Raw genomic sequence first — 26,490 nt, 5'->3', positions numbered from 1 at the left:
TTCAGATCTTTCACTCAAGCACAACCATCCAAATTCACTTCAGATTTTGTTGTAGGCAAAAATTTGGTGGTAACCCTAGTTTCTAAGTTCTGGTAGCAGTTTCTAAATTCTGGTAGTGTTTTGATCTTGATGATCACTAATTTTGGGGGAAGGTGGGGCTTGCATATGGAGGCTTCTAATTTGTGATAAAAGGGTCTTCTGATTCATTCACAATGAACAGAAACTGCTGTATTTTATGCAGTCACAAACCAGCTCAACATGGATTATGTGGTTCAGTGAAGATCCTTCTGCTCACTACTGTATTCATCTCCTCAAGCACAGAGCCACAGAGGTTGTAGAATAATATTACGTTTCTCACTTACCTTCCGCCAGTACAGAGGCTGCTGTGCTGGCATAGAGTGTTGCAAAAGTGCTGAAAAGCACATTTGCGACTATTCTAGTGCAAGCAGCATCAGTAGATATGCCTGCGCTGGCTGTAGGTGTTGTATCTCCACTGACAGTCACTAGCAGAGGAGAGTACTCCAGCAAGGGGCAGAGAAAGGATGATGGGAGGGTGCAGTGTTGGTGAGGATGGGTGTTTCAGGGAGGAGGAGAGCAGGGAGCAGGCAGTTCAGGTTCAGGAGGAGGGTAGAGAAGGTAGAGCAGTCCCTACATGGAGCCCTACATGGGACTCCATGTAGGAAAGGTATTGAGAACAAAACGGCTAATATTATAATGCCTTCCTTATGAGGAAAGACTACGGCGTTTGGGCCTCTTCAGCCTAGAAAAGAGACGCCTGAGGGGGGACATGATTGAGACATACAAAATTATGCAGGGGATGGACAGAGTGGATAGGGAGATGCTCTTTACACTCTCACATAACACTAGAACTAGGGGACATCCACTAAAATTGAGTGTTGGGAGAGTTAGACAGTTGAGTTAGAGAGTTGACAGACAAAAGAAAATATTTCTTTACTCAGCGTGTGGCTGGTCTGTGGAACTCTTTGCCACAGGATGTGGTGATGGCAACTGGCGTGGACGCCTTTAAAAGGGGATTGGACAAGTTTTTGGAGGAAAAATCCATTACGGGGTACAAGCCATGATGTGTATGTGCAACCTCCTGATTTTAGAAATGGGTTATGTCAGATTGCCAGCTGCAAGGGAGGGCACCAGGATGAGGTCTCTTGTTATCTGGTGTGCTCCCTGGGGCATTTGGTGGGCCGCTGTGAGATACAGGAAGCTGGACTAGATGGGCCTATGGCCTGATCCAGTGGGGCTGTTCTTATGTTCTTATGGACTGCTTAGATTTGTGCCAGTGATTTAGCTGGCACAGATTCAAGGAGTGTTACATGGAGTAAGAGGAAAAAATCCCCTTACCTTGAGTAGACTTACCTCCCCTAACCAGTGTTGGATACAGCATAGGCCACCTGGCCCTCCTGGACCAGCACAGGTTAGGATAAGACTGCCTGTCACTTCTGTACACTTCATGTACAATGCCTGACAAGGCCTTTGCATCTTCTGAGAGTGTAATCTGAGGGCATATGATGCAGCATTCTCAGTGAAGCCAAGTAGGTCTTGCTCTGATGGGTAGCTGAATGGATGAATGCTTGGGAGGCCATGTATGCCACTTTCAGTTCCATCAAGGAAGAAAGGGAAACTATAAAAGTAACACACGAATGATAATGGTAATGTAAACAAATATATTTTTTTGAAAGATACGTTGTCAGAAGCCAAGGATTTTGAATTAGGTAACACAACCAAGAGTATTCCTTTGAGCAAGAATCTCCCATCTACAATAGTCTTGTTAACCTAATCACAGATCCACAGAACCTGAAGAAACGTGAAGATAATCTAGTTCAATGTATTCCTTAAGTAGAATTTTCCTCAAACCAACCTAAACTGAGGCTGCTGCTGAATTTATCCTACTTTGGCACATTGAGGTGAATTTGGAGGATCCTGCCCAAGGAAACATTTGAGGAATTCTGAAGGGAACACACAGTACTTCAATAAGATGAAGAAAATTTATCAGAAACAGTGGCACATCTCCAGTTGGTTAAACGTTCTGCCAAAAGTGAATTTTTGAGGTGAATTTTGATGTTCCACGGGAGAAACATATGAGGCATATGGGGGAGGGGCGGTTTTGATAAAGTTGACTATATTTCTTAGGGGCATTCCATCCATGCCTCACTACCAGCTAAGTGCCCAATCCTATCCTACTTTCCAGCACTGGTGCAGCGGCAATGCAGCCCAGAAATAAGGGAACAAATGTTCCCATACCTTGAGGAGTCTGTGACTGTCCCTCCACCACAGGATGGAGCACACACCCCATTGGCATGGCTGCACTGGCACTGGAAAGCTGGACAGGATTGGGACCTAAGTTATTCAAGAAAACTGACCACTTAAACATGCATGTTCATAAACACGCACATACACTCTGACAAATCCTCAAAATTCAGGAGCAGGAATAAGCAGGCTTGCACCACAGTTGCTGGACTCAACAATCTCAGTAAAGTAAATAAACATCAGCCACAGCCAGATAAGTCACAGTCTTAGAGAGAGAGAGAGAGAGAGAGAGCAGTAATATCCACTGGAAAGACACCATGCTGGGGTGAAGAGAAAGTCAAGCGCTTTCACTTTAGCGGCGACCAAGCAGTCACCGCTAAAGTGAGTAGCCCCATTATGGGGCTGCTTTCCTTACCCGGGAGAAGGGGGCGAACATCCCCTTCTCCTGAGGAGCATCCCGTGGTAGCGCGGGAGGCTCTGGATCCGGAGGGAGCCCTTTGTGGAGCTGCCGGGTCTCGTAGCTCCGGGCAGCTCAGGATTGGGCTGTGAGTCTCATTATTCTCGACGGTTCCATTCCAAGAACTCACGTGGAAGGCAAAAAATGCACTATAGCAAATCAATTTAAAAAAACAAAGTTTCTTTGCTCCGGTGATTGAAAAACAGCCTTGATAACCTTTGTAATGCACACAGATGCCATCAGTCTCTCTCCAGGAGCTTAGACTTTACTAGGAGGCAGCAATCCCTCCCTTCACCAGAAGCCCCAGCAAGGGGGAACGAATGGAGAAGGTGAAAATTGCTGCCATTTAGCCTTCTTTCACGTGCTCAGGGGGAAGGGAGGTGTGAAGCCTGCAGAGAGAATGATTGATGGATTGTCAGCCAGCTGCCCTCTCTAGCATTATGGAACAACTGTTTTCTTTTAATTTAAAGAGCTCTTCTCATCAGCTTTGAGATAGAAAAATCTGTGAATAATTAGGTTATACCTGTAATCACTTGTATGACTGTCGCTCTGCAATAGTAAAAAGCAGTTTTTTAAACTGTTATTTTAAAGAGGTGTATTTTTCCCCTTCTCCAGGGATCAGCACATTCCTTTTCATTTGCAGGGGCCATTTGTGTTGAGTCAAATCCATGCATAAAAAATCCTTATATAACAAGGCTGGACCTGTAATCAGTTCAACTGATAAACACCTCAGTTGTAAAGGGCAGATTATCTCCCCCGCTGCCACCTTTTTAAAAGACTCTGAAAAATAAGAATATCTTTCCAACTAATGTATTTTAACTGATGGGCAGTCCAATCCTGAGCTGCCTGGAGCTGCGGGAGCCAGCAGCTCCACAGAGGGCTCCCGCCGGATCCAGCGCCCCCCGCACTATGGCAGGAGGCTCCTCGGGAGAAGGGGACGTTTGTCCCCTTCCCCCAAGTAAGGGAAGCAGCCCCGCAATGGAGCTACTCACTTTAGCGGTGACTGATTGGTCGCCGCTAAAGTGAAGGCGCTTGTGTAGGGCGAGCAGCCCTGCCTGAGTGCCTTGGATCCAGCGGAGCTCGGATCCGCCTCTCCCCCGCCCCCAGAATGCCTCCCCCATGCCCCCGGCCACGTCTCTTCCCTCCCCAGAATACTTCCCCCATGCCCCCAACCACGCCTTCATCTCCTGTTCCACAGCCCGGCGGTCACGGAGACTGCTGAACCGTGGAACCCAGGCGCCCGCCGCGCGCTGGCTCAGCACCAGCCAGAGCTGAGCCAACTCCGGCAGGAGCCCGGCGGTAAGCCCTGCAAATGTGTCTTATGGCACGTTTGCGACTGTGGTCCACACCATGGTGGTGCACTGCGGAGCACAGGATCGAGCTCTAAGAAATTGGCAAGGAACCATTAATTTCAGCATTACCTCTGATAAGATTGGGATTTTCCACCTTTTGCAAGTTAAACAGAGGATTGCAACTACTGTTTTTTAAGAACAGCTAAGACACAGATTGAGGTGTCAAACTCATTTCATACAGTGGGCCGAAGTCAGCATTCATGGTGCTTGCTGAGGGTCAGATGTGACATCATTAAGCAGGCAGTGACATCGTTAAGTAGGTGATGACCAGAATTAAGCACTTTTTCTCATCTAGGAACTCAGCCACAAAAAAAAGACAGAAAATATGCAAATCTTGATCATATTTGACACAGATTGAGGTGTCAAACTCATTTCATACAGTGGGCCGAAGTCAGCATTCATGGTGCTTGCTGAGGGTCAGATGTGACATCATTAAGCAGGCAGTGACATCGTTAAGTAGGTGATGACCAGAATTAAGCACTTTTTCTCATCTAGGAACTAAGCCACAAAAAAAAGACAGAAAATATGCAAATCTTGATCATATTTTCAAGATATGGAAGAGCCAATTCTCACACGGGCCACATTCAGCATCACTGCTTCTGCCAAGCAGTGTTCCCTCTAATATTTTCCTGACATGCAGAGGAGTTAATGACCTGAGTAGTACATAATTACTGTCATCTTAAAATGGGCAAGGGCCAGTCTGATCTTTAGGCAATAAGTGAGGTACTGTTCATGCATTACAACTACAGCAGTCATGTTGCACTTTTTCACAGAATTCTCACATACGACAAATGGTATATCATGCATGTGGCTCCGCTATTCCAAACTGACAAAAAATATATCCTCAATCTATCTAATGAATGCTAGGTGACAGATCTTCTGAAAACACAGATTTACAGCACATTTATGCATGTCCCATTGTGTTCAATGAGACTTACTCCAAGGAGAGTCTGTATAGGATTGCAGCCTTAGACTCTAAATCAGATCTGTTATGAGAACTCACAACAAAGGACATTAGACAACAATAAAAAGAGATAAGTGCCAGCAACTTCTTTCAACTTTCTTATTATAGCTTTCTAACTCAGCAGCTGAAAACAGATGTTGCCAGATAACTGGGAGAGCCAATTATCACATGGGTTGGATAAGGAACTTCCATGGATCTGATCAGGCCTGCAGACCTTATGTTTGACACCCCTGGCCCTCATGGCTTTGTTCACTCAGGTCGTAATCCTAACCAATTTTCCAGCACTGACATAAGGGCAATGAAACATCGAGGTAAGGTAACAAACACTGCCCTACCTTGAGGAGGCCTCCATGACTGCCCCCCCCCAACTGCAGGATGCAGTACATGCCCCACTGGCACAGCTATACCAGTGCTGGAAAGTTGGTTAGGATTGCACCCTCAGTCAGTTTTGCATACTAAGTTACTATAGTTATAAAACAATTAAGGGCCAATTAACACATTGGATAGGACTGGGCCTTTAATTGTTTTATAACTATAGTAACTTAGTATGCAAAACTGACTGAGGGCGCAATCCTATCCAATTTTCCAGTGCCGGTGCAATCAAGCCAATGAGGCATGTGCTACATCCTGTGGTGGGGAGTCAGTCACAGAGGCCCCCTCAAGGTATTGTTCCCTTACCCTGGAGCTGTGCTGCAGCTGCACCGGTGCTGGAAAGTTGGATAGGATTGGGCCCTAAGGCTCCAATCTTAAACACACATGCTTGGATGCTCAATTCATACTGAATTGAATGGGCCTTATTTTTGAGCAGAGATGCCTAGGATTGCATTACAGGTTTATAGAATGCACATGGAATTCACAAATCCATTTATTTCCAAAATTAACATGTATGTTCAGCCTAGGTTGATAACACTGCTTATAGTTACTATGGGGTATTTAAAAAAGAGTGATTGAAAACTCAAAGTGGTGTTAATACTTGGCTTTTTTGTAGTTGAATCCTGAATGTATCCAAGAGCAAGCCTTTGAAGCCTGTCAAATCCCACTCTCTCAATCATTTTGACTCCTTCAGAAATCTCAGATGGCACACCTGCATTCATTTACTCAGTCTTGTGTGAATTAACGCACTTTGAAGCAAACAGAACAATAAAGGCTTGTCTTTCAAAAGTTTTTTTTAAAAATCAAAATACAAAGTGAAAGAGAGAGACTCGGCTGAAAATGATGGAACCAAGTATTGTGATGAACACAGCGCCGGTACTGACAAAGAAGTGTTTCTGTTCATTCACAATCCTCACCCGGTGACAAGAGACACAGAGCGGAATCTGGTATCTGTGAAGACTTGCACAGTTAAACAGTTTCTAAATTTATCCACAGAACAGGTAGTGCATGAATAGGAACTGTGAGGCATTTCCCTGAGCTGCATTCTCAATGCTTCTCGGCTGTGTTGCAGAAAAACCTGTTCCAATATGCCCTTCCTTGATTCAAGTCTGCAAGGCGTGTGACCTACACAGCTGAGTGTAGCCCACTAGCCATATATTGTGGCTTGCTGGGTGCTTAACAAGTCCCTTGGTTTTGCCATTTCAAGAAGGGAATAGAAACAAAAGGCTTGTTTTGCTCCTGTGAGTTAGCCCAGCATACATAGCTAGGGGGCTCTTTGGGTTGGTAACTCTCAGGTTGTGTAGGCCTGCTTTGTTGCTGTTTCTTCAGTTTCTATCCTGTTCCATTCCCAGGACCATGGGTGAAAAACAACCATACACTAAAACCAATATGGGGCCAGAAGGAAAGTTAATCATGAACAGGGAAGGGTAGTAATGAATGCTGGGGGGGGGGGGGTGTTTGCTCATGTTTTGAAGTGATAGGGTGCTTTGTCTGAGATTGGGACCATTATTTTTCTTCAAGATTTGCACCAGGCCCTGTAGAGCTTTCTACAGGGGGTTGGGGAAAGCTAAGCTCTAGGCCTACCCACCCATGTGGCAAGTAGGGTGTGGGCCAGGGTGTAGGAGTAAGGATTTTGGTGCCCTGAGATAAGCAGAGTTGGAGGGGGCAGTACCAATCCCTAGATGCTGTTTGGCTCAGGAATGGTGACTGGTAGTCCTTGGATTACAAAGTGGACCTCAATTGCTTCAGGCCTGGGGGACATCAGCTTCTTCAACTCCTCAGGGTTGGTGCCGATAAGCTCAGGCTGTCAATTGATGGCCTGCAGCCTGGAGTCAGGGTGGGAATACCCAAATGCTGTAGCCTTTGCTCAAAAGCAAGTCCATTACTCATTGTTGTCACTTACTATTGCACCTTTTCCAGTTCCACTATATCCTTTCTGAGATACGGCAAACAGAACTGGACACAATACTCCAGATGTGGCCTTATCATCAATTTCTACAATGGCATAATAATATTGGTCATTTTATTCTCAATATCCTTTTTAATTATCTCGAGCTGGAATTGGCCTCCACAGAAACCCCACTGAGTCAATGAGACTTACTCCCAGGTAATTGTGTATAGGATTGCAGCCTAAAGCAATGGTTTCCACTAGCATAACTGAAAGAAGGTAATAAAGATTCTGTGTTGTCCTATGCTACCCTCCCTGCTGTTTTAAGCTCATTGGTAATGATCAAAAGCTCTGTGGGGCATCATTATGCACACAATGAACAGCGGTTGTCTCAGGGCATGTTCCACCATACACACATTCTCTCACATGGCAGTAAATGGGGCAGCCTTTCCTTGTGCATAGCTCAGTGTGTATTCTGGAGAGCCTGTGGGCTCTCTGCTGGAGTGAAGAAGTCACAACACATGGCCTTCTCTTGCATGCTTTTATTTTTTTAGCTTGCTGCCTTTCAGATGAGTATCTTTGAACGGATGTTGCTTTGTTTGGTATGAAATGCACTGTGTATCCATAACACAGGCCTGCACAGTTTGTGACCTGCTGCCTGCCAGCCATACTATGGTGTGCTGGGTGCTTGACAATCCCAGGCAGGCAGAAAAGACAGCAAGCTTACTGAGCCCCTGGAGAGTCTCCATATGTGGCTGGTGGGCTGTGTTTGCATTGCTGGGTCACAGGTTTGGCAATCAGGATGCAACATACGAGAGGTAGTATTAACTTTATGAACCACACGTATCAGTTTATCCACTTAGAGATCATAAATTCATATTGATTGTTACACTAATCGGACAGTAAACCTTGCATTCCTCTGTAACAGTTTATGTTTTCTTTCCATTCTTGATTTTTCACTGCCAGCCACAAGGTGGCAGTAGAAGGCACAAGATACTCAATGAAAGGTGTGCAACTGCTTTTGTTGCATTAACAGAGGCTGTACTTGGGCTCAAAGTCAAATAGCCAGAAATCACATTAGGAGATTTAAGATGCGCTACACACCACCCTCCCCACCCCCTCGGCAGCATTCAATTACACCACTTATTGAAAATATTGAGAGAAAGCAGCTAGTATGCCATTTCTGAAAGACCAACTTGTTTTTCACCAACATATTCCCCCCCAACAGAATTGTGTCCATCATTTTGCACTAAAAAAACCTTGAATACATTCCTGTATGCACACCTGAACCATTTCTGCCCAACATTGCATATATGCAACAGGGATCAAACATGTATACCTGTGGCCTGGGCAGAGATGGGTTATTAATAACAAGCCCAAATGCTTCTGGAAGCAACTTTGGTTACTCCACTGAAAAAAGAAAGTGCTCAAAACTGCATTTTCTTTGTAGTGGCACTGAGACAGAACATTTGTGTCTGTTCAGAATCTGACACATTTCACACATTCAAAATCACTTATTTCAAATTTAGACAAAAGTAGATTGCTTCTAATTGACTAAAACTCTTACTTCAAAGGCCAAAGCTGCATTTTGGAGACCAGAATTGTTCCTTATGCACCACAAACCATGTGAACACCTGAAACCTGTGCCAAAATTTAACATTCAAATCATGTTTTACGTTTAAAATGTGGCACATTGGGCCCTCCTTATTGGCGGGTGCCAACCCACTCTGGAGGGCCTCCTGGGTGTTACCAGAAGTGCCGGGATGTCCTTTAAGAGCTTTGCATGGACCCAAGTATCAGCAGAAATCAGTTTCCATGGGGGGTCCTGGAATGGGTCCCCTGCAGATATTGAGGGCCCACTATACAAGCATCTTCATCTACAATTTTAAATCAGCATTTGTTTGTTACAAATTCATCTCAGCTCTGCTTCATATGTCAATGCATAATAAGTGCTTTTATTTTATTTATTTATTTTTTAAAATCATGCTGGCATTGCAAAATTATAACCAAGACAGTTAATCTAATATCTATTGTAGTCTGAGAGATTCTCGTCTCCTTTGGTAATATCTATCCGTACACTGTTACCACCATTTCTGCCCTTGAAGTAAATACATGGACACAGGTAATTGCTTTTAAATTGGGTGGTGGGGGATATATTGTGACAGATCAGGAGCAAATTCAAACGGAGTAGATATTTTAAAGAATTTTCTGCAACTATCCTGAAATCCTCCTCATGCAAAATACAGTGGCTCCATAAACCACCGGCCAAGCTCAGAATTCTTGGGATTTGACATGACCAACCTTTTACTTTCCACTGACAAGCAGGGAATAAATTAGTGTTCCAGCAAGCAATGTTATTTCTCCTAGCTAGTAAGCTCTACTTAATTAATGCCTTAACACCCCCGTCCTTGCTGTGGGGTAGAAAAGCCAGAACCATCTGAAGAACAAGATGAATCCTCAGAGTTCCAAAGGCCTACCAATATAATGAAGTGACTGAAAGATACTTTGGGTGAGTCAAAGCTTTGTCATCTTAGGGGTGGGAGAGCTGCTGAAAAAGAGCCATGGGCATCCCTTCCCCACTCTGGTTTGGTTTGGAACTGGGATTGGCAAGCCATTCTCCCATGACATCATTGGAATCCAAATCTATCTGCCTAACTCTCTGTGAACACCCAAACTCCTTCACCTGGCTGTTGCAGTTGTGCTGGCAGCTGCTGATTCCACTCCTTGGATGAGAGCAGCCAGGGAGCTTTCTGTCTCTTCCTCCCTCTACTCTCCCTGGCACTTGAAACACTTAAATAAACAAACAGACACCTAGGGCAGCATCACAGGGACCAGAGATGCTAACAAATGTCATTTCTTCCGGGTGATAAAACGGCATTTTTCAATGTGTGCAATTCTGCCACAGCTGCATTTCAAGCACCGGGGAGCAGACAGAGAAAAAGGAAAAAGATCTGCCCTCACTGCAGCTAGTACAAGAAAGGGAAGAGAGCAGATGTGGAAAGGTAAAGGGAGGGAAGTGTTTTTCTGCCTTGGATTTCAATCTGAGCCGGAGGAGAATGAAAGGGGAGAATATTCAGGTTTAGAATACTGGTTTGCTTAATAATGAGCATGATAAACTGGCAAGCCAAATCAGACCACTGTTATTAATTATTACTGTTAAAAATATTTATATATTGCTTTTCAACAACCAAAAAAAATCCACAAAGCAGTTTACATAACTTGATAAAAAAAACTAATGGCTCCCTGTCCTAATAGGGCAATCAGCAAACAGCTGATAAAAAATATGCTATGCTAAAATGAAGGGGCACAACTATTTTCCCCATACTAAATATAAGACGCCCATCTTTGGCACAGCAGGGCAGTGATGAAATTTTAGTTTCAAATTCAATGATGATATTCAGTAATATCACTACTGATGGGAAACCACATGAACTGCCTTCTAATGAACTTAGGTTAATGTTATCCTTGCTAAGTTTTAACCTTGGGGGAGGAGGGGTTGGGCTGACATGGCAGAGGTTTCCACAGTGGGGTTGAGAGCTGCTCTGGACAAAGAATCTCCCATAGGGAACAGTACTCATGTTTGCTATTGTGTGCACAACTGGATGTCTGGGCTTTAGTCCCAATTTTTAAGCCATTTCTGCCCAACGTTGCATATACACCTGTGGGCCAGGCAAAAATGGGTTACACTTACGAATAGTTAAGACTGGTCACCCAAATTATTTGGAATACTAACACTATTAATTATGAATTTTGCTTCTGTTTTCTAAATACCATTTCTGTTACTGTTAGTTAAAAACTTCAAACCCTGTTAATAATATTAGTCAAACTAAATACCATGAGATTTTAGTCCAAGTAGACAGCCATTGGTTTCAAGCAGAAACATATTTGCTTGTGTAAACCAGAGTTAATCACAGTTCTGTGCATTGAAGACACAGTGCTCTCCTTGCCCATCAGCTAGAGAAGCTATAGATAGCTTTATCCAGGAGAATGTGAAATTCCTATAGGGCCAAATGCCAAGAGCTTGATGCTAGGGGAAGATAATAAAATGAGTCCTGCAGAACAGGGATCATTATCTAATCTTGTATTGCAAACATGTTCCCATGGACCAAGGGCTTAGTGACAGGGATGGGAAAACACAGTGCGGCTTGACTTGAGTTGACTCGTCAAGTCAACGCTCCCCACGACTTGACTCGAAAACAAGTCATAATGGGAGCAACTTTCTGAGTCGCCAAGTCACCCTTTCTGACTCTAAAGGTCTAGAGTCGAGTTGCCCCCCCCTTAAAAGCCCACTGTGGGAAAAACGGGGCTGCTGCCAGGGTGTGTGTGTGTGTGTGTGTCAGAGTTCTCTTTACTCACTCCCCTGACGTTCCCGCCCATCTGTAAACAGGGCAGGCGGGGTGGGATGGACTGCGTGAGAGCGGGGACAGAAGCAGCAAGAGGGAGGAGGGTCACGAGTAGCAGCTGCGAGGCTTACCAGGATGACCTGATCCTTGGCAGCTCTACTCAGAAGTACTCCTACTGCAACTGGTCATTCAATGAGGCTTCCCCCTCCCAAGTAACAACAGAGCTCAGTTTACAGCAGCCAGCCATGCAATGGAAAGCATGGTCACTACGAACCTCCCCCCTTTCCCTTCCTCCTTTCTCCTCCTCCCTGGGTTTCTGCAGCCAGTCGTAAGACAAGAACACTCTTGGTTCCTCCTCCTGCCCTCTCTCAGTCAAAGACAATATGAGAACTCCCATCCTTTGTCCAATGATAGTGGGTCAAGATGTTGGGATAGTGTGGCGGAGCACTGGGGTGTCTTAAATGACTTATTTTCTGCAGTTGAAGAAAAATGGCACATTTGCCATCTCCTGAACAAGCACCAAATTTGCAAATGGATTGCAAAAGTGAGGATAAGCAGAAGTTCCCTGAAAAGAAATATTGCATCCTATAGAAATTCTTTGGGTTTTCTGGGAAAATTCTCACATATTTCTCCTTATGAAAAATCTTGAAATTTGCTTCAACTTTTTTTCAAATTTCAGTGCCAAATTAAAAAAAAAAAAAGAAAAAAAAAGAAACACAAGATGTTAGCATGTAAGAAGACAATTCTGTGAAAACTTCCCTGGGTGTCAGTGCTTTTAAATACAGTTGGGCTTATTTCTGAGGAGATATGCATAGGTTTGTGTTGTAAATTGACCATGAAACAATAATTCACATCAGCATTAAGTTTGTGTTCAGCATATAGGTGACTGAGGACCCAATCCTATCCTTTAACTCTCACCAATGTAGCCAGTGCCAAATGGAGACATGCTGCATCCAGCGGGGAGTGGAGGGATGATGACAGGCTCCGTAGGCAAACAGGAGGTAAGTATAAAACATTTGTACTTACCTCCCGGTAAGCCCTTGGGGGACACCTATGGATCTGCCCAGATATGTACCACCACTTTTGGTGGCGTATGTCCATGGAGAGAAAAGGGGCAGGGAGCCCCTCAATGAAGGGGGTAAGATCCAGCATGTGCCATTGCAACTGAATCCACCTCCTCCCACTGCCTCCCCTCCCCCATTCCTCCTCCTTCCCCCCATTTGCACCCCATTCCGCTCCCTCCTTACCATATTACGACAGTGAAAGTGACTTCTACTGTTGTAATGGGCTTCATGCACCAACCCAATCCACTATAGGATTGTGCGAAGTCTCTTCATGTGGTTGCGTTGGCCCACTTTTTTATTTGTTTAAGAATGGAAGACATGAGGCCAGTCAGGAATAATTGAGGCAGTTATTGGGGCAGTTATCTCATGTTTGGGGTCTTTGTTTAATCCTTGCAATAACCTTGTCCCATTTGCTTCTTTTATCCAGGAGTACATGTTATTTGGTTGGCAACCTTCAGTCTCGAAAGATTATGGTATAAGCCTGCAGCACCCGGTATTCCCAGGTGGTCTTCCATCCAAGTACTAACCAGGCCTGACCCTGCTTAGCTTCCAAGATCAGACGATAGAACACCCACCTGGCCTGGCCTGGTCTGGGTTGAGAATTGTCCTTGCTGGGCAGGGTGTGCAGAGCATATTTTTCCTCAAGGGCTGCTGGGACTCATAGCACCAGCCTAGTCTTGGCTGAGAAAAGACACTGCTGGAGCTGGAGAGTCAGCATAACTGCCACAGACACCTTCAAAGTAAGTTGGAAAGTCCCTGAGAGAGGTGGAGGCAGGCCTTGCAGAACTGGGGTGAACAAACCCTGATCACTTGTGGTTGTTTGCATGCAGTCTGTGCAGTGTTTGTCCCAAACCTGCTCATGAGAGATTGGTCAAGAGAACTAGGCTGACTTCTCATGACACTCCTAGTTCCTAATCCAGTTTCTATCATATTTCCAGCTCCAGCAGTGCAAGGCCCAGATGGGACTGGCCCTAAGTCTGAATTCAGGTTGTTTCATTGTATTAATATTGAAATGAACTACTAGTTGCTCTCTTTTCCCTCTGTTAAATACCTTTTTTAACTTGATTATTCCTTCTTGTGTGTCTTCATCTGTGCTGATATCAAACAGATTCCCTCCATCTCCTGGGACAATCATATATTCAATTTCTGCATTTTGCCCCGAATCGGGATCCACTGCTCTAATTCTTCCAATGGCTGAACCAACGAGAGAAGACTCAGGTACTTTCAAATGGAAGATACCTATGACAAATTGATATAATAATTATTCAGATGCAGTCGTGCCAGTTTACAGGAGATCATCAAGGAGAAAATGAAGCATATACAAGTATAGTTCATACAGCATATTATTAGGCACTATACCAGCAATTTTCAACCAGTGTGCTGCAGCACACTGGTGTGCTGCAAGTGGTCCGTAGGTGCGTCATAAGAGTTTGGGGGGTGGTCATTAGTACGGCCATTGGGAGCTCCCCACCAGCAGCAAGCTGTGCCTTGTCAATTGTGAAACAAAAACAAAAAAACACACGCACAGTTGACCTTAACCATGTTAGCACTTTGTCAGTGTGCCATGAGATGAAAAATGTTGAAAATCGCTGCACTATACAATACTTTGTGTCAATGGTCACACAATATACTTTACATTTGCATCACAATTAAAATATATAAACCAAAGGTTGCCAAACTTTCCAATTTCCTTATTCAAATACTGAAGGTGAACCATCAAACTAGAAATTCAAATTTATATTCTATATGTAAAATTTTACATACACCAGAATTCACACCATAGACTTGTTGGCATCTGTTGATTGTTTTGATGTGGGCAGGCATCAAATATGTAATGTTATAAGCTATCAATTGTGAGACACTACAAATCATTATATAAAATTCATACTTTTTTAAAAAAAATGGTTTTTAGCATGATCGGTGCCATTGCATACCAGTTACCAAATAACTGTATGCTATGAAACATCACATGCAGAAATCAAATATCATCAGATAGCAGACAGATATAAAATATTCAAATATTGGCAAATATTCAGCCACTCTGCCTGTAGACATATCTGCGGAATATTCAATATTTTTAAAAAATACAGAAGAAAAATTTCAGAGGAATTTTGAGGAAGCAAACTGTTTCCTTCAGGCTAACATGAGATGCTGAGGAACATTGCCTTGGAAAAGAGCATAGAAGATAGAAATGTTTGTCTGATTTGAGATTCTGCACGCTGTAACACATTGGCTTCATGTGCAACAAGTCAAACCAGTCTTTAATATGACACAGTGTTTTTTGAAAAGCCGATGAAAAGCCTTTATGAAAAGTCCATTCTAAAACAGGCACCTAAGGCTCAGAGGATCTGGTCTAGGTCTGGTCATAAAACCCTGGGTCTCTCTCTCTCTCTCTCTCTTGCTCTCAGAGCAAAGCCAAAGCCAACAGCCTTTCACTCACAGCAGCAATTTCTACTGGCTGTTGCAAGAATTTTAAGAGGTTCATAATTTGGACAAAATGGCTCCTACTGCTAAAAATGTTCCTATTCTACTGAGGAAGAAGAATATCCTTAACATTTTGGTTAATCGTTTCAGAGGAGTTATAATTTTGACATTTCATCAAAACCAGAAGTCAGGGGTTTCTGCACTCATCAATTTGAATGAAGTCAAGTTTTTTCTCTGCACTTAAAAAGAGATTTTAAGGGCAGAATTCCTGAGAGTTGGGTTTCTCTAAGACTCAATCATGTTTCAGCTTAGGCTCTCTGTCTGTGAGGTCCATTGACCTGATCTCACTCATACGTTAGAACTGTTCAGGTATTGTCTGAATGCATTTTGAGAGAGGAGTACGCCTGCTGCTGCCATTTCTGACATGCATTTAACATAATGTCCAAAAGAATATACAGGTGTCCCTCATATCCACAGGGGATATGTTCCCCATCTCTGCAGATTCGGAAATCGCGGATATGGAAATCTGATACAGAAAGTGAACCCTACAAAATGTGATTTAAAAAATCACCCCTCCCATTGTGCAAATGACTTTTTTGCTTGTGATTACAGCTTTCCTGTCACGATTTCTGGGTCTCATTGGTTCTTTGCTGACTGCAAAATGGAAGCAGGAAGCACTCACGGGAAGCAAGGCAGTGGGTGGAAAAGAACTTGACATTTATCATAAAGTTTAAAGAGCTCAGTGTTGCATTCTTTTCACTGATCAGAGTAGCAGCACAGTTTTCATTCTTGTACAGTGGCACACAGACCATTTCACTAGAATGGCAAGTAAAACCACCGCATGAAACTCTGCCCTCTCTTCCTCACAAGTACAAAAACAAGACTGAGCAATTCTTCATGTGGAAGCAGTTGAATCAGCAAGTCTGTGTTGGCCCATTACCTTCCCTGGCTTTTACAGGTGATAAAAGGTAGGCACACACCCTTCTCTTTCCAAATGAACATGCTGAGCTGTGTGTACTGTTTAACAACTTCAAAAGATGAGGAGCATTTTATGATCCAACTAGCAAGGAAATGTCAAGTCAGCCCAGCCTCAGCTATTTTGTAGTGGCATCTCAATGAATGAGATTAAGGGGAAAGGTTTTAACCTGTGAACAGGCAAACAGGACCAAAATGAGATACACTTGAGTGCATGCCAGCTGCGTGAGACCCTTTTGCTGACTTGCTTACTTCCACTGAACACTGATCCTTTTTTCCAAGAAAGCAGGAAACCCAATAAGCAATGAGGCAGTGTGGTCCACCCTCCAACCTTTCCCTAGACAGAAGGTGAATGTAGTAGGGGTGGGAAGGGACATCATGGGAGGGTCTTTTCAGTGCAACAACTTTCTGACCATTTAAAGCAAAGGGTTTACTGTAGATAGGACTGTATATGAAGATGGATGGGGTTAATGGTTTTTTAGGTAGAGTTTCCCCTTACTTACTGCTTGTCATTTCATCACGCCAGCAGAATAGGAAAAGAGGAGTCAAATTGATGCTCTCTGCTCAAGGGCTCTTTTTCAGGTCCTATGCCTGTTGCCTAGCACTGCCCACTCCCTTAGGGGATTTTAGCATAGTCCTGGGGTGCTTGGATACAATGGGGGGCTTTTGCAAGTATTTCACCCTCTCCCTTTCCTTATACACTTTTCTTTGTGTTCTGTCTTCCTGGCTACCTGAGTTCCTCCTGCCCTGGACCTCTTTCCCCCTTGCTTCTTGAGAATCTTTTGCTGGCTTCTCATCACTTTTGCACCTCTTCCTTGTCCTTGTCTATCCCTTTGCCTCTTAGTTTGCTCTTCCTCTTCTTCAGCCGCAGTCTCTATTCCTTGTGCAGGCTCTTGACTTTCCATTTCCTATTCTGCCTTTCCTCCTTTGTATATCTCCTTTCCTTCCTTCCCTTTGTCTGTTCTTCTGTCTCCTTTTAAACCCTCCCACTTCCATGACTTCTGCTGCCACCCAGCATTCCAGCATTCTGGCTTCCAGGGTTGCTCAACTGAATGCAGGTTGGGGAAGCCACAGCCACAAGAGGTCCCATATAGCTCTGGTCACATTGAATGGCCACAGGGAGATGATTTTCCTTCCATTCAACAAAGCCTTCATGTTTTACTTTTAATCTTTTGCTTTTAAAGCAACCCATTTGATTTATGAAATACACATCCAGTGATTCCCCAGCGCACAGTGAGACGGCACATGACACAGCAGCATTGCTAAAGCTAATAAGCCCTGGGTCTGCTCAGATGGGATGGAGGGGTGAATACTTGGAATCTATATACATGGCCTTGATTGCAGCAGGAAAAAAGCAGAATAAAAATAAATGACATATGGAACTTTGAATGAACATATAAATGAAGGTGCCTTAAACTGAATCAGACCACCAGCAGTGCCTCAGGGTTTCAGACAGGATGCTTTCCCAGCAGGTGCTGGGAAGTGATCCTTGGCTCTTCTGATTGCAAAGCATGTGCTCCTTCACTGAGCTATACAGTCCTCCTCCTGGTTCTCTCACCAGTCATCCCTTCCACTGCCAAAAAAAGAAAAAGAAAAAAAGAAACAACCATGGTGACAACAGAGGGAATGAACTGTGTCCCTCCTTTATGCACAAGGTTCATGTGCGAAAAACTCTGGGCCTTTTCAATACCACTCACAACATTTCATACATAGGTTTAAACAGAAAAGTGTATTTATGGACTCAGTCACTCTGGAAGTCAGGCTTGTGCAACTTGCAACCCAGCAAGTATACCAGCAACACAATGTGGCTTGCCAGATAATTGACAGTTACCCTGTTGTTTGTGGCTGTAGGTCACAAGCACAAACAGGCTTTTGGCATCACTGGTGGGTAAATATACATGACTGGTGAGTTGCACTGGATGGGCTTGATGGGTCACAAGTTGCATAGGCCTGCCTTAAATTCTCTCTGAAAATTTATGAGGCATGTTTTTGGGACCTTAATCTTCACAGTTGGAGCAGCGTAAAGTAACACGGGGGTGTCTAATCCTCACTTTTTTCTCTTTAGCAAGCTGAAAATCGTTCTAGTCAATTAAGCAAGGTCTTTCTGTGTTAAAGAAAGATGGTTGGCTCTGCATCAAGAGAATCAGTCAAAGAAGTTGCACGTTGCTTATTTCAGAGGCAATGATTTGTTTTTTTAACAACAGCATTCCATTGTTTCAAAAAAAAAAAAAAGTTAGCAGCAGTGAAAGTCGAGGTCATTTGGATTAATCTGAAATGCTGAAGGATTTTTCAGCTCCTGCCAAACTCAGATTTCTGATGATGTACTGTGTAATTACTCTGCCATCATCCTCTGGTAATAATACCTCAGTAGCATATGGAACGTCTTAATGGTTCTTACCTTGGCAGCATGCTGTTAAGGGAAATAATGAACATAAACAATGTGTATTTTCTCCAACTGAGGAGGAAAGTATTAAATTCACTTTACCATTCCCTTTGACTAAAAATTGAGGGAGCAGGAGTTTGTCAGATAAATGTATTGACAAACAAGCAGCTCGTCTGTCAGAGCCTTTATGCAAATATTTGTTTTTGTTTGTTCATATTTATTGTCAGTTCTGTCTTCCTGCCTGCCTCTTCAGGAGCTGAAGCCTCAGGCAGTCCAATCCTGAGCTGCCAGGCACCCAGGGCTGCAGCGGTGCCAAAAAATGGCTGCCGCTGCATCCTATGCACTCAGTGGGCAATGCCAGCAGCTCCTCAGGAGAAGAAGAGGAGTAGGAGGAGTACTCCACGTAAGGGGAGTAGACCCACGATGGGGGCTACTCTATTCTACAGCAACCCAAGGGTCAGCACAGAATTAAGAGCTGCCGTGTTGGACCAGTGGTCTGACGTGGAAGCTCAGGATTTGATGGAGCGAAGCTCCACCAGTCCCATCTCCCTCCTGACATCACCCCCATGCCCCCACCTAACTCTACGCTGCTCATCAGTTCATGCAACCACCAAGCAATGGAGGATCAGTTCTCCACCAGCACTAGCACTGGCACTTCACCGGTGCTGAGGGCTGCAAATGTGCCTCACAGCACGTTTGCGACAGTGCGCACTGGTGGTGTTCCAGCACGCACTGCATAGGATTGGGCCCGTAGAGGCCGGTTTACATGACCAAAATTGGAGTGCTGAGAATATGATTGTTTGGCGCATGATAAAGAGGTCATGGGACATCCTCAGTTATATGTTTATAACTCAAATTATACTTAATTCATTACGTTACATTTCATTCATTACATTTCTACTGTACCTAGGGATGTGAGGAACTGCTGCACATTAGGTGTGTGTTAATTAAAAATAAATAAATAAATAAATAAATAAATAAAATAAAAAAGGAACTGCTGTAAAATTATTATTCTTATTATTATTCTTATTATTCTTATTATTATTATTATTATTAACAGTATTTATATACCACTTTTCAACAAAAAGTTCACAAAGCGGTTTACAGAGAAAAATCAAATAACTACTGGCTCCCTGTCCCAATAGGGCTCACAATCTAAAAAGATGCAAAAGAACACCAGCAGGAAGCCACTAGAAAAGACACTGCTGGGGTGAGGTGGGCCAGTTACTCTCCCCCTGCTCAATAAAAGAGGAGCACCCACTTGAAAAAGTGCCTCTTACTCAGTTAGCAGGGGCTAGTAATCAATGTTTTTCTTGAAATTCCTAGAAGTTTTGTGTGAGGAACTTTTGACTTCACCTCAGAGGTTTGCTTTAAGACCAGTTTTTACAAAATAGCTCAAACCATGTGCTATTTCTTTTCCTCACAGCAACCTTGCATGGTAGCCTGATGACCGATCCAAGGCCATTCACTGCACCTCATCAGGGCTAAACTAGAATCTGAACCTAGGTCTCCCTAGTCCAAGGCACAGCTCTGTGAAGCCCAATAACATGTGAATTGTCTACTTATCACGACATGATATAGGGCACAGTCCTATGCATGACTACTCAATAATATGTCCTATTGTGTTTGATGTGACTTATTCTCAGGAAAGTGTGGATGGGATTTCAGTTGTAATGTTTCAACCAGATTCAAATCTAAAGACTACACTGCACTGGGTCTTGGCAAACTTTGCAGTGGCACCAAAAATATCAGCCAAGATGTGACCAGGATGTGTGGTGAGAAATAGTTTCATAACTCCCTCAGCTTGAGCTAAACTTTTCAGGCATCTATTCTCTCTCCATTATTCTCTGCATGAATTTGTCCAAATGGAATGGCCCTTGACAACCATGTGCAACATTGTTATATCCCTGAGTTGAGCATGTTTTAGAGGAGACTTGCGTAAGTTGTGACCCAGGAAGCAGAGTGCAATCATATGATGGGGCCTATTAGGTGCTTGACAATCTATCAGGTTCCTGTCCTTTCCAGTATAGATAGAGATTTACTGAACTGTTTTGGGCCACTATTATAGATAGAATAATAAGCTATGTGGTTAGATGAAATAAAGCACAGAGGAGTCAAAATGAAAGCCTCTAACCCAAGTTTCATATTTTCAAATGAAATCAAGTCATCAGGCCACTAGGAGGCAAATCAATGTTGTTTGCCCTTGACATTTAAAAACTGTGATATTTGGGGAGTGGTGGCGTATTGAAAGACCATTCTGGAGTTAGGGCATGAAAGCAGAAGTTCTTTCCTGACATACTGCCATGTATTTACTAATAAATCCTGTTCACAATTCCCACAAGTAAATGACAAAGAGGAATTGTTCTTTCCAACAGCTTTTTTATTTTTCCTTATGGTAAGCATCGTGTGCACACATGGAATGATGATGATGAGGCAGTGAGGAGGCCAGCAGTTGTTCTTCCCCCTCCTAACTATATAACTCAAGGAGATATTTGCAAAAGAGGGAGAGAGGCAGCCATTGCTAGCTGGCAGTGCAATCCTAAGCTGCACTTGGGCCGGCACAAGTCCCTTGCGCCAGCTCAGGAGGGTCACAAACATGCCATAAAGCACGTTTGCGCCTCCTCATGAGCAAGCCATGCCAGCACACGGAGGCTGAATCCAGCCTCCGTGGCGGCTTGCATGGTGAGCCTTATGTCAGCCCAGCAACATTGATTTGCCTCCTAGTGGCCTGACTTCTCTCTTGATTTCATTTGAAAATATGAAACTTGGGTTAGAGGCTTTCATTGTGACTCTCCTGTGCTTTATTACATCTAACCATATAACCATATAACTAAATATCTAACCAGATAACATAAATTCTATCTATAATAGTGGCCTCAAACAGTTCAGTAAATCCCTGTCTATACTAGAAAGGACAGGAAACTGATAGTTTCCCCTTGCCTCAGGCTGAGCCAATTCTGGCCCCTATCCTGCACTGGATACAGCGTAAGCCTCTTGGCTTGCCTGTTCCAGCACAGGGTAGAATTTCACCCTTATGCAGCTTTCCAGTGCTGATATAGCTGCAAAGCAGCAGTGAGCAGCTGAGGTTGGAGGGGGGGAGTGCTGAACCCTTCCATCGCTGACTGCTCTTTGCTTGCAGTCTTCTCTCGCAGCTGTACTTTCCTGTTGAACCTCTGAGACTGAACCAAGGACTGCTGGTACCAAAGCAGGGTGGTGTAGAGAAATATCACTGAGAGACAAGGCCTCAGGATGGATTCAGCACCAGCTTGGACACCCCTGCTTTAGAAGACCACACACCACTGAGACAAAAGTCCAAGCAAGGTGGTGTGGAGAAATATAACTGAGAGACAAGGCCTCAGGATGGATTCAACACCAGCTAACCTCTTCTTTTCCATTTTAATCTACCACGTGCTTTACATGAATGGAGCATGACCCACATGCCGTCATACAGACTGTGCCATTGCTGCATGTAGTTAGCTCCGAGTGATGAACATGAATCAGGCAAGGTATACCACATCAAGCCTAGAGGGGGAATAAAAACATCTCACAACCCTTCAAGTCCTATGCGCAAGTCTAACATAGTATGTGTTATTGTACATTTCCCACTCTATTAGAATTCCATTACTTCACAAACATTAGAGGTTCCACAGGGAAGGCAAAAAGTGAAGCAGTGAACTTAATGAAATTTGACATTTTCCCCCAGTCACTGTTGCCATTTGGGTAACTTCAGCTCAGCAAAAGGCAATTTGTGCATGTGTAAATTACAGTGTGTTTCCTTTAAGCAAATCAAGCGTATGTGACATTTGGATTCAGCTTGCCCTTTCCAGTGGTCTCAGTTTGACTCTTACCTATGTGACCACAGTCACAAATCTAAACTTTGCACAATTATAGCGTTCTCGTCCCATTACTGTCTTTCGGATATCATTAAGGAGCCAATTTTTTTTTACTCACACTGTCTTATCCTATGCACAATTATATCTCTTGATAACTTACTCCTAAAACTGTCATCCTATTCTCCCAGCTAACCAATACAGCACCGCTGGAAGCTCAGGGAATGTGTGATTCCACTCCTATAACATGGTACCCTTCTGCCAAATTTAGAAAAGCTTCAAAGAGGCTTGTACAAACTGTGAGCTGGCAACCTGAACACAGTTAAGGACAGCAGCCCAGCAAGAGCCTCATAAACTTCCTGTTTTGGTTTTGTGTCAGGGCCTGTTGTGTGTCAAAGCTGTTGACAAGCAACCTGTAGGCCACTCTACAGTAAGTGCATACCAGGCTGCACTGGGCATGGTGGGACAAGGGGCGGCACTCTGGTTGGGAGAGAAGACTGGCACTTGCAGAAAGATTCCTGTTAGCTGGTAGGACCAAAACCAACAAAGAGTCTTATGGCACCTTAAAGACTTAACACATGCTGAAGTTACTGAAGTCCACTGCCACACTCAAATTCTGAAGTTTCAAAGGGCCCAATCCTATCCAACATTCCAGTGCAGGTGCAGCTGTGCAATGGGTGTGCATTGCATGCTGTGGTGGAGGGGGGCAGTCACAGAGGCCTCCTCAAGGTGGGAATGTTTGTTCGCTGGTTTGTACCTGGTTCCCTGAGAGATCCCCTTTGAAGTTCTCCCCACATGTCCAAACTACTGTAAAAAAAAAAGAAAAAGAAACCACTTGCGGTTTTCGTTGTGAAACTAGAAGTAGTTTTTTTTTATTTTCCTTTTTACAGAACTTTGGAGGTGTGAGGAGGACTGAAGTGGGTGTCACAAGCTCCCCAGACCCTCTCAGAGCCATGGTGACTCCCAAGTAAGTTTAAAAAAACCCTTTCCTTTCCTGTCATCAGCATGCAATCCTGTTGCTGCTGACTTCTTGGCCACTCCCCTTAAGGGGGAATGGCCTTCTTCTGGTTCCTTGGTGGGTCACGATCCACCAGTTTGAGAACCACTGTTCTAGACCATGAACTAGTTTTCACCTCAGAACACATTCAGATAAGGACATGGCATGGAATCAAGTCACTGAACTGGATTTGAATAAGCTCTGTAAGAAGTAATATTTGGACTGTGCAAAAATAGGCCTTCAGACTTTCAAAAAGGTGAGAGGCTGTGTATCTTTTTAAGAACCATCCTGTTCTCCATTCATTTTCCTGCTATGCAAACAATTTCAAACCATTCCCATACACTACATGGGATCACAGTGAACCATAAACCCTTTATTGAGCTGAAAATGATTTTGGTAAAACTGTTCTTTAGCTGGATTGATTGCTATTTCTAATTTTTTTTTTTAAAAAAAGGTAGGTGAATTATGGGCATATCAGACTCCAAAGGAAAAGTTGACTAAGGAAAACATTTTCCCCACAGACTGGTCTTTAATTTGCTAGAATTAGCAAGAAAACAATATGCAGTTTAAGCCCTCAGTGACTGCATTCTTCTTTTGGATCTTTATCTCTCAGTAGAATATTTATCCTGTACTAAAATTAAAATATTGGGTGTCATTTTGAACCAAACTATCCCCCCATGAGCATTCATAGCTCTGGATATAATGTATTATATAAACAAATTGCTTTCACATGTTCTCCTTTTCATCACTAAGGAGGAGATGATGAAGAAGCCCAGAAACAAAAACATGGCAAAATATGAATTAGCCACTTCACTTAATTTGTTTGATTCCATAATGTATCATTCGCCTCAGCTAATTATACAGCTTTTGTCATTTTAAATGCATACGTAAATCAGTCTCCTCCTGAAGATGATGGATTAAAACAGTTGGATATCAGCTGTAGCAGTCCTAGAGGGGTTCTCAGTATATTTTGGTATCTATTCTTCAACCTACAAAAACTTCCAACCCTAATCATTTCTCACAGAATGCTACCTTCTCTCAATGGTCAAAAGACGAAACCTTTTGCAACCTTTGCAGTGTGGTTGTCACTTCTGTCTAGAGAGATTCCATGTCACACAGGAAATATTTGAAAAGGTTAAACCATATGGTATTGGTGGCTGGTTACTTTTCATACCAGTTGTGGCAACTTCCATAGAGATTGCCTCACCTTTGCACCCTACCCAAGCAACTCAGGGGAGGCAGACATACATAAGAATGCAAGAAAATCCCCATAAGATAAGACGAAAGATCTGTCTGGTATAGGACCCTATTTTCTACAGTGACCAACCAAAAGTTTTAAGGAACCATACAACCAGGACATGAAGGCAAAAGCCTTCCTGGCTCTTGCTCTCTGATTAATAATATTTTGTGGCATACTGGCTCTGAATCTCGAAGTCCATATGGCCCTAATGACAGGCATTAATTTGTCTAATCATCTTTCAAAGTGTTCACTGCTGTATCTTGAGACACTGAATTCCATAAATTAATCATGTGCTGTGTGAAGAACTAGTTCATTTTGTCTGTCTTTTGCCATCTTCACCTATCCAACTAGTGGTGTGGAAAGGGGCCGTGTCATCTTTCATTCCATGTAGAACCCCCATTTCAAACAATGCTAGCGCATTCTAGAACCTGGCTATGCTGGAGTGCCAACCATTCTGCAATGTAAGGAATAGGCACCAGATTACATATCTCATGATAATGCTGGATCTCAGGTGGACAGGATCTCAGGTGGTAAAGTCAGTCCATTCCTCCATAACAGGGGTGGGGAAACTTCCAACTTTGTTTTATTTTCACATTTTTATACCACCCTTCCTCCAAAGAGCTCAGGGTGGTGTACACAGCTGCTCCCCTCCTTCTTGTCCTCACAACAACCTTGTGAGGTAGGTGAGGCTGAGAGAAAGTGACTGGTCACCCAGGAAGCTTCGTGGCTGAGGGGGGATTTGAACCTGGATCTTCCAGGTCTGAGTCCACCTCCCAAACCACTACACCACCCTGGCTCACCACTTTAGAGATCCTGGACAACAATTGTTTAGGATATTGTATAGAAGAGGGAATTTCAGCATTTGTCATCTCACAGATTACAAGCTGCACCTGCTGAAATTCTCTCTCCTGCACAATTGTTAAAGGTCCAGGATCCCTAAAGTTGAAAGTTGGCCCATCCCTGTTCTCTAAGTACCTAGGTTCCATTCCTGGCATCAATTAAAAGGATCCCAGGTAGCATGGCCAGGAAAGATGTGAAACCTCATAAGTCACAGATACTCAGAGAAGGCCATACTCAATCAGAGAATCTCACTCAGCAGATGGAAGTTTTGTATGCTTACAAATTAAGAAAATTAATTGCTTTGGATATATATATTTCCAAAAGCAATATATATTTTGGATATATATATTTCCAAAGCAATATATATATATCCCAAGAATGTTGCAGATCTGACAAAAAAATTGCAGCAAATAGCAGCCTGGTATGGGTTGTCAAAAGAGAGATGAAAATACAAAGAACAATTTCTTACTGATGAGAACCTTACAAGCTGTTAGTTGTTATTTTAAAGATCCTTCTCTCACAGTTTTCCAAAATATGTGTCAAGATGGACCTAAAGGTCAACAGATTTATAACCATCTGAGGTTTCCTATCTCCCATAGATCTTCTGTATAGAGTTCATGCAGCAGGATGTCAAAAGAGTTTTTTATACATTTGTTTTAATGTCGTGTTCAGCATGTCAGGCATGTAATGGATCTTTCAAGCAAAGGAAACATACCTTTTCCTGGTTTGCCGCTGTTTCTTAATAAACTGAAGGGTTCTCTCTCATGGTGACTAGTAGTTTAATTTAGAGGAAATTTGAGGTTGTTCGCATCACTATCCATGTCAATTATCCCAAGACTCTCAGACACTGCTAAATTTGACCTCTTGCTCTATAAGTATTGCTGATCTCCCAAATCTGAGTTTAATGCAGGGCTGGGCAGATCCGAACCAAAGATTGTGTGTCTGTGTGTGACATGTACAGGAAAAGACATGTGTGCATGTGGATGACCAGTGTTGGCAACAGTTGTCAATAGGGATGTCTGAAACAACCCTGATAGATTTTGCTAGTCTTCTGAATGTGTTTTAAGCTTCCCTTGAGGTTTATTTGACATTTGATATA

The 26,490-nt window shown here is 43.3% G+C and overlaps 1 protein-coding gene across 2 annotated transcripts in view; it reads right to left on the bottom strand.

Moving 5' to 3' along the window:
• The window catches only part of LOC136649265 (cadherin-12), a 195,088-nt gene that overhangs the window by 36,705 nt on the left and 131,893 nt on the right, over positions 1 to 26,490 (bottom strand). For both annotated transcript variants that reach the window (XM_066625764.1, XM_066625765.1), the window contains one exon: positions 13,754 to 13,941. In XM_066625764.1, the coding sequence (XP_066481861.1) occupies positions 13,754 to 13,941 (188 nt within the window). The remainder of the gene's footprint in view (positions 1 to 13,753; positions 13,942 to 26,490) is intronic.

This window comes from Tiliqua scincoides, chromosome 4, assembly GCF_035046505.1.
Source record: "Tiliqua scincoides isolate rTilSci1 chromosome 4, rTilSci1.hap2, whole genome shotgun sequence".
Lineage (NCBI taxonomy): Eukaryota > Metazoa > Chordata > Lepidosauria > Squamata > Scincidae > Tiliqua > Tiliqua scincoides.
The sequence above is the reverse complement of the archived record's forward strand: the minus strand, read 5'-3'. Positions and strand labels throughout refer to the sequence as shown.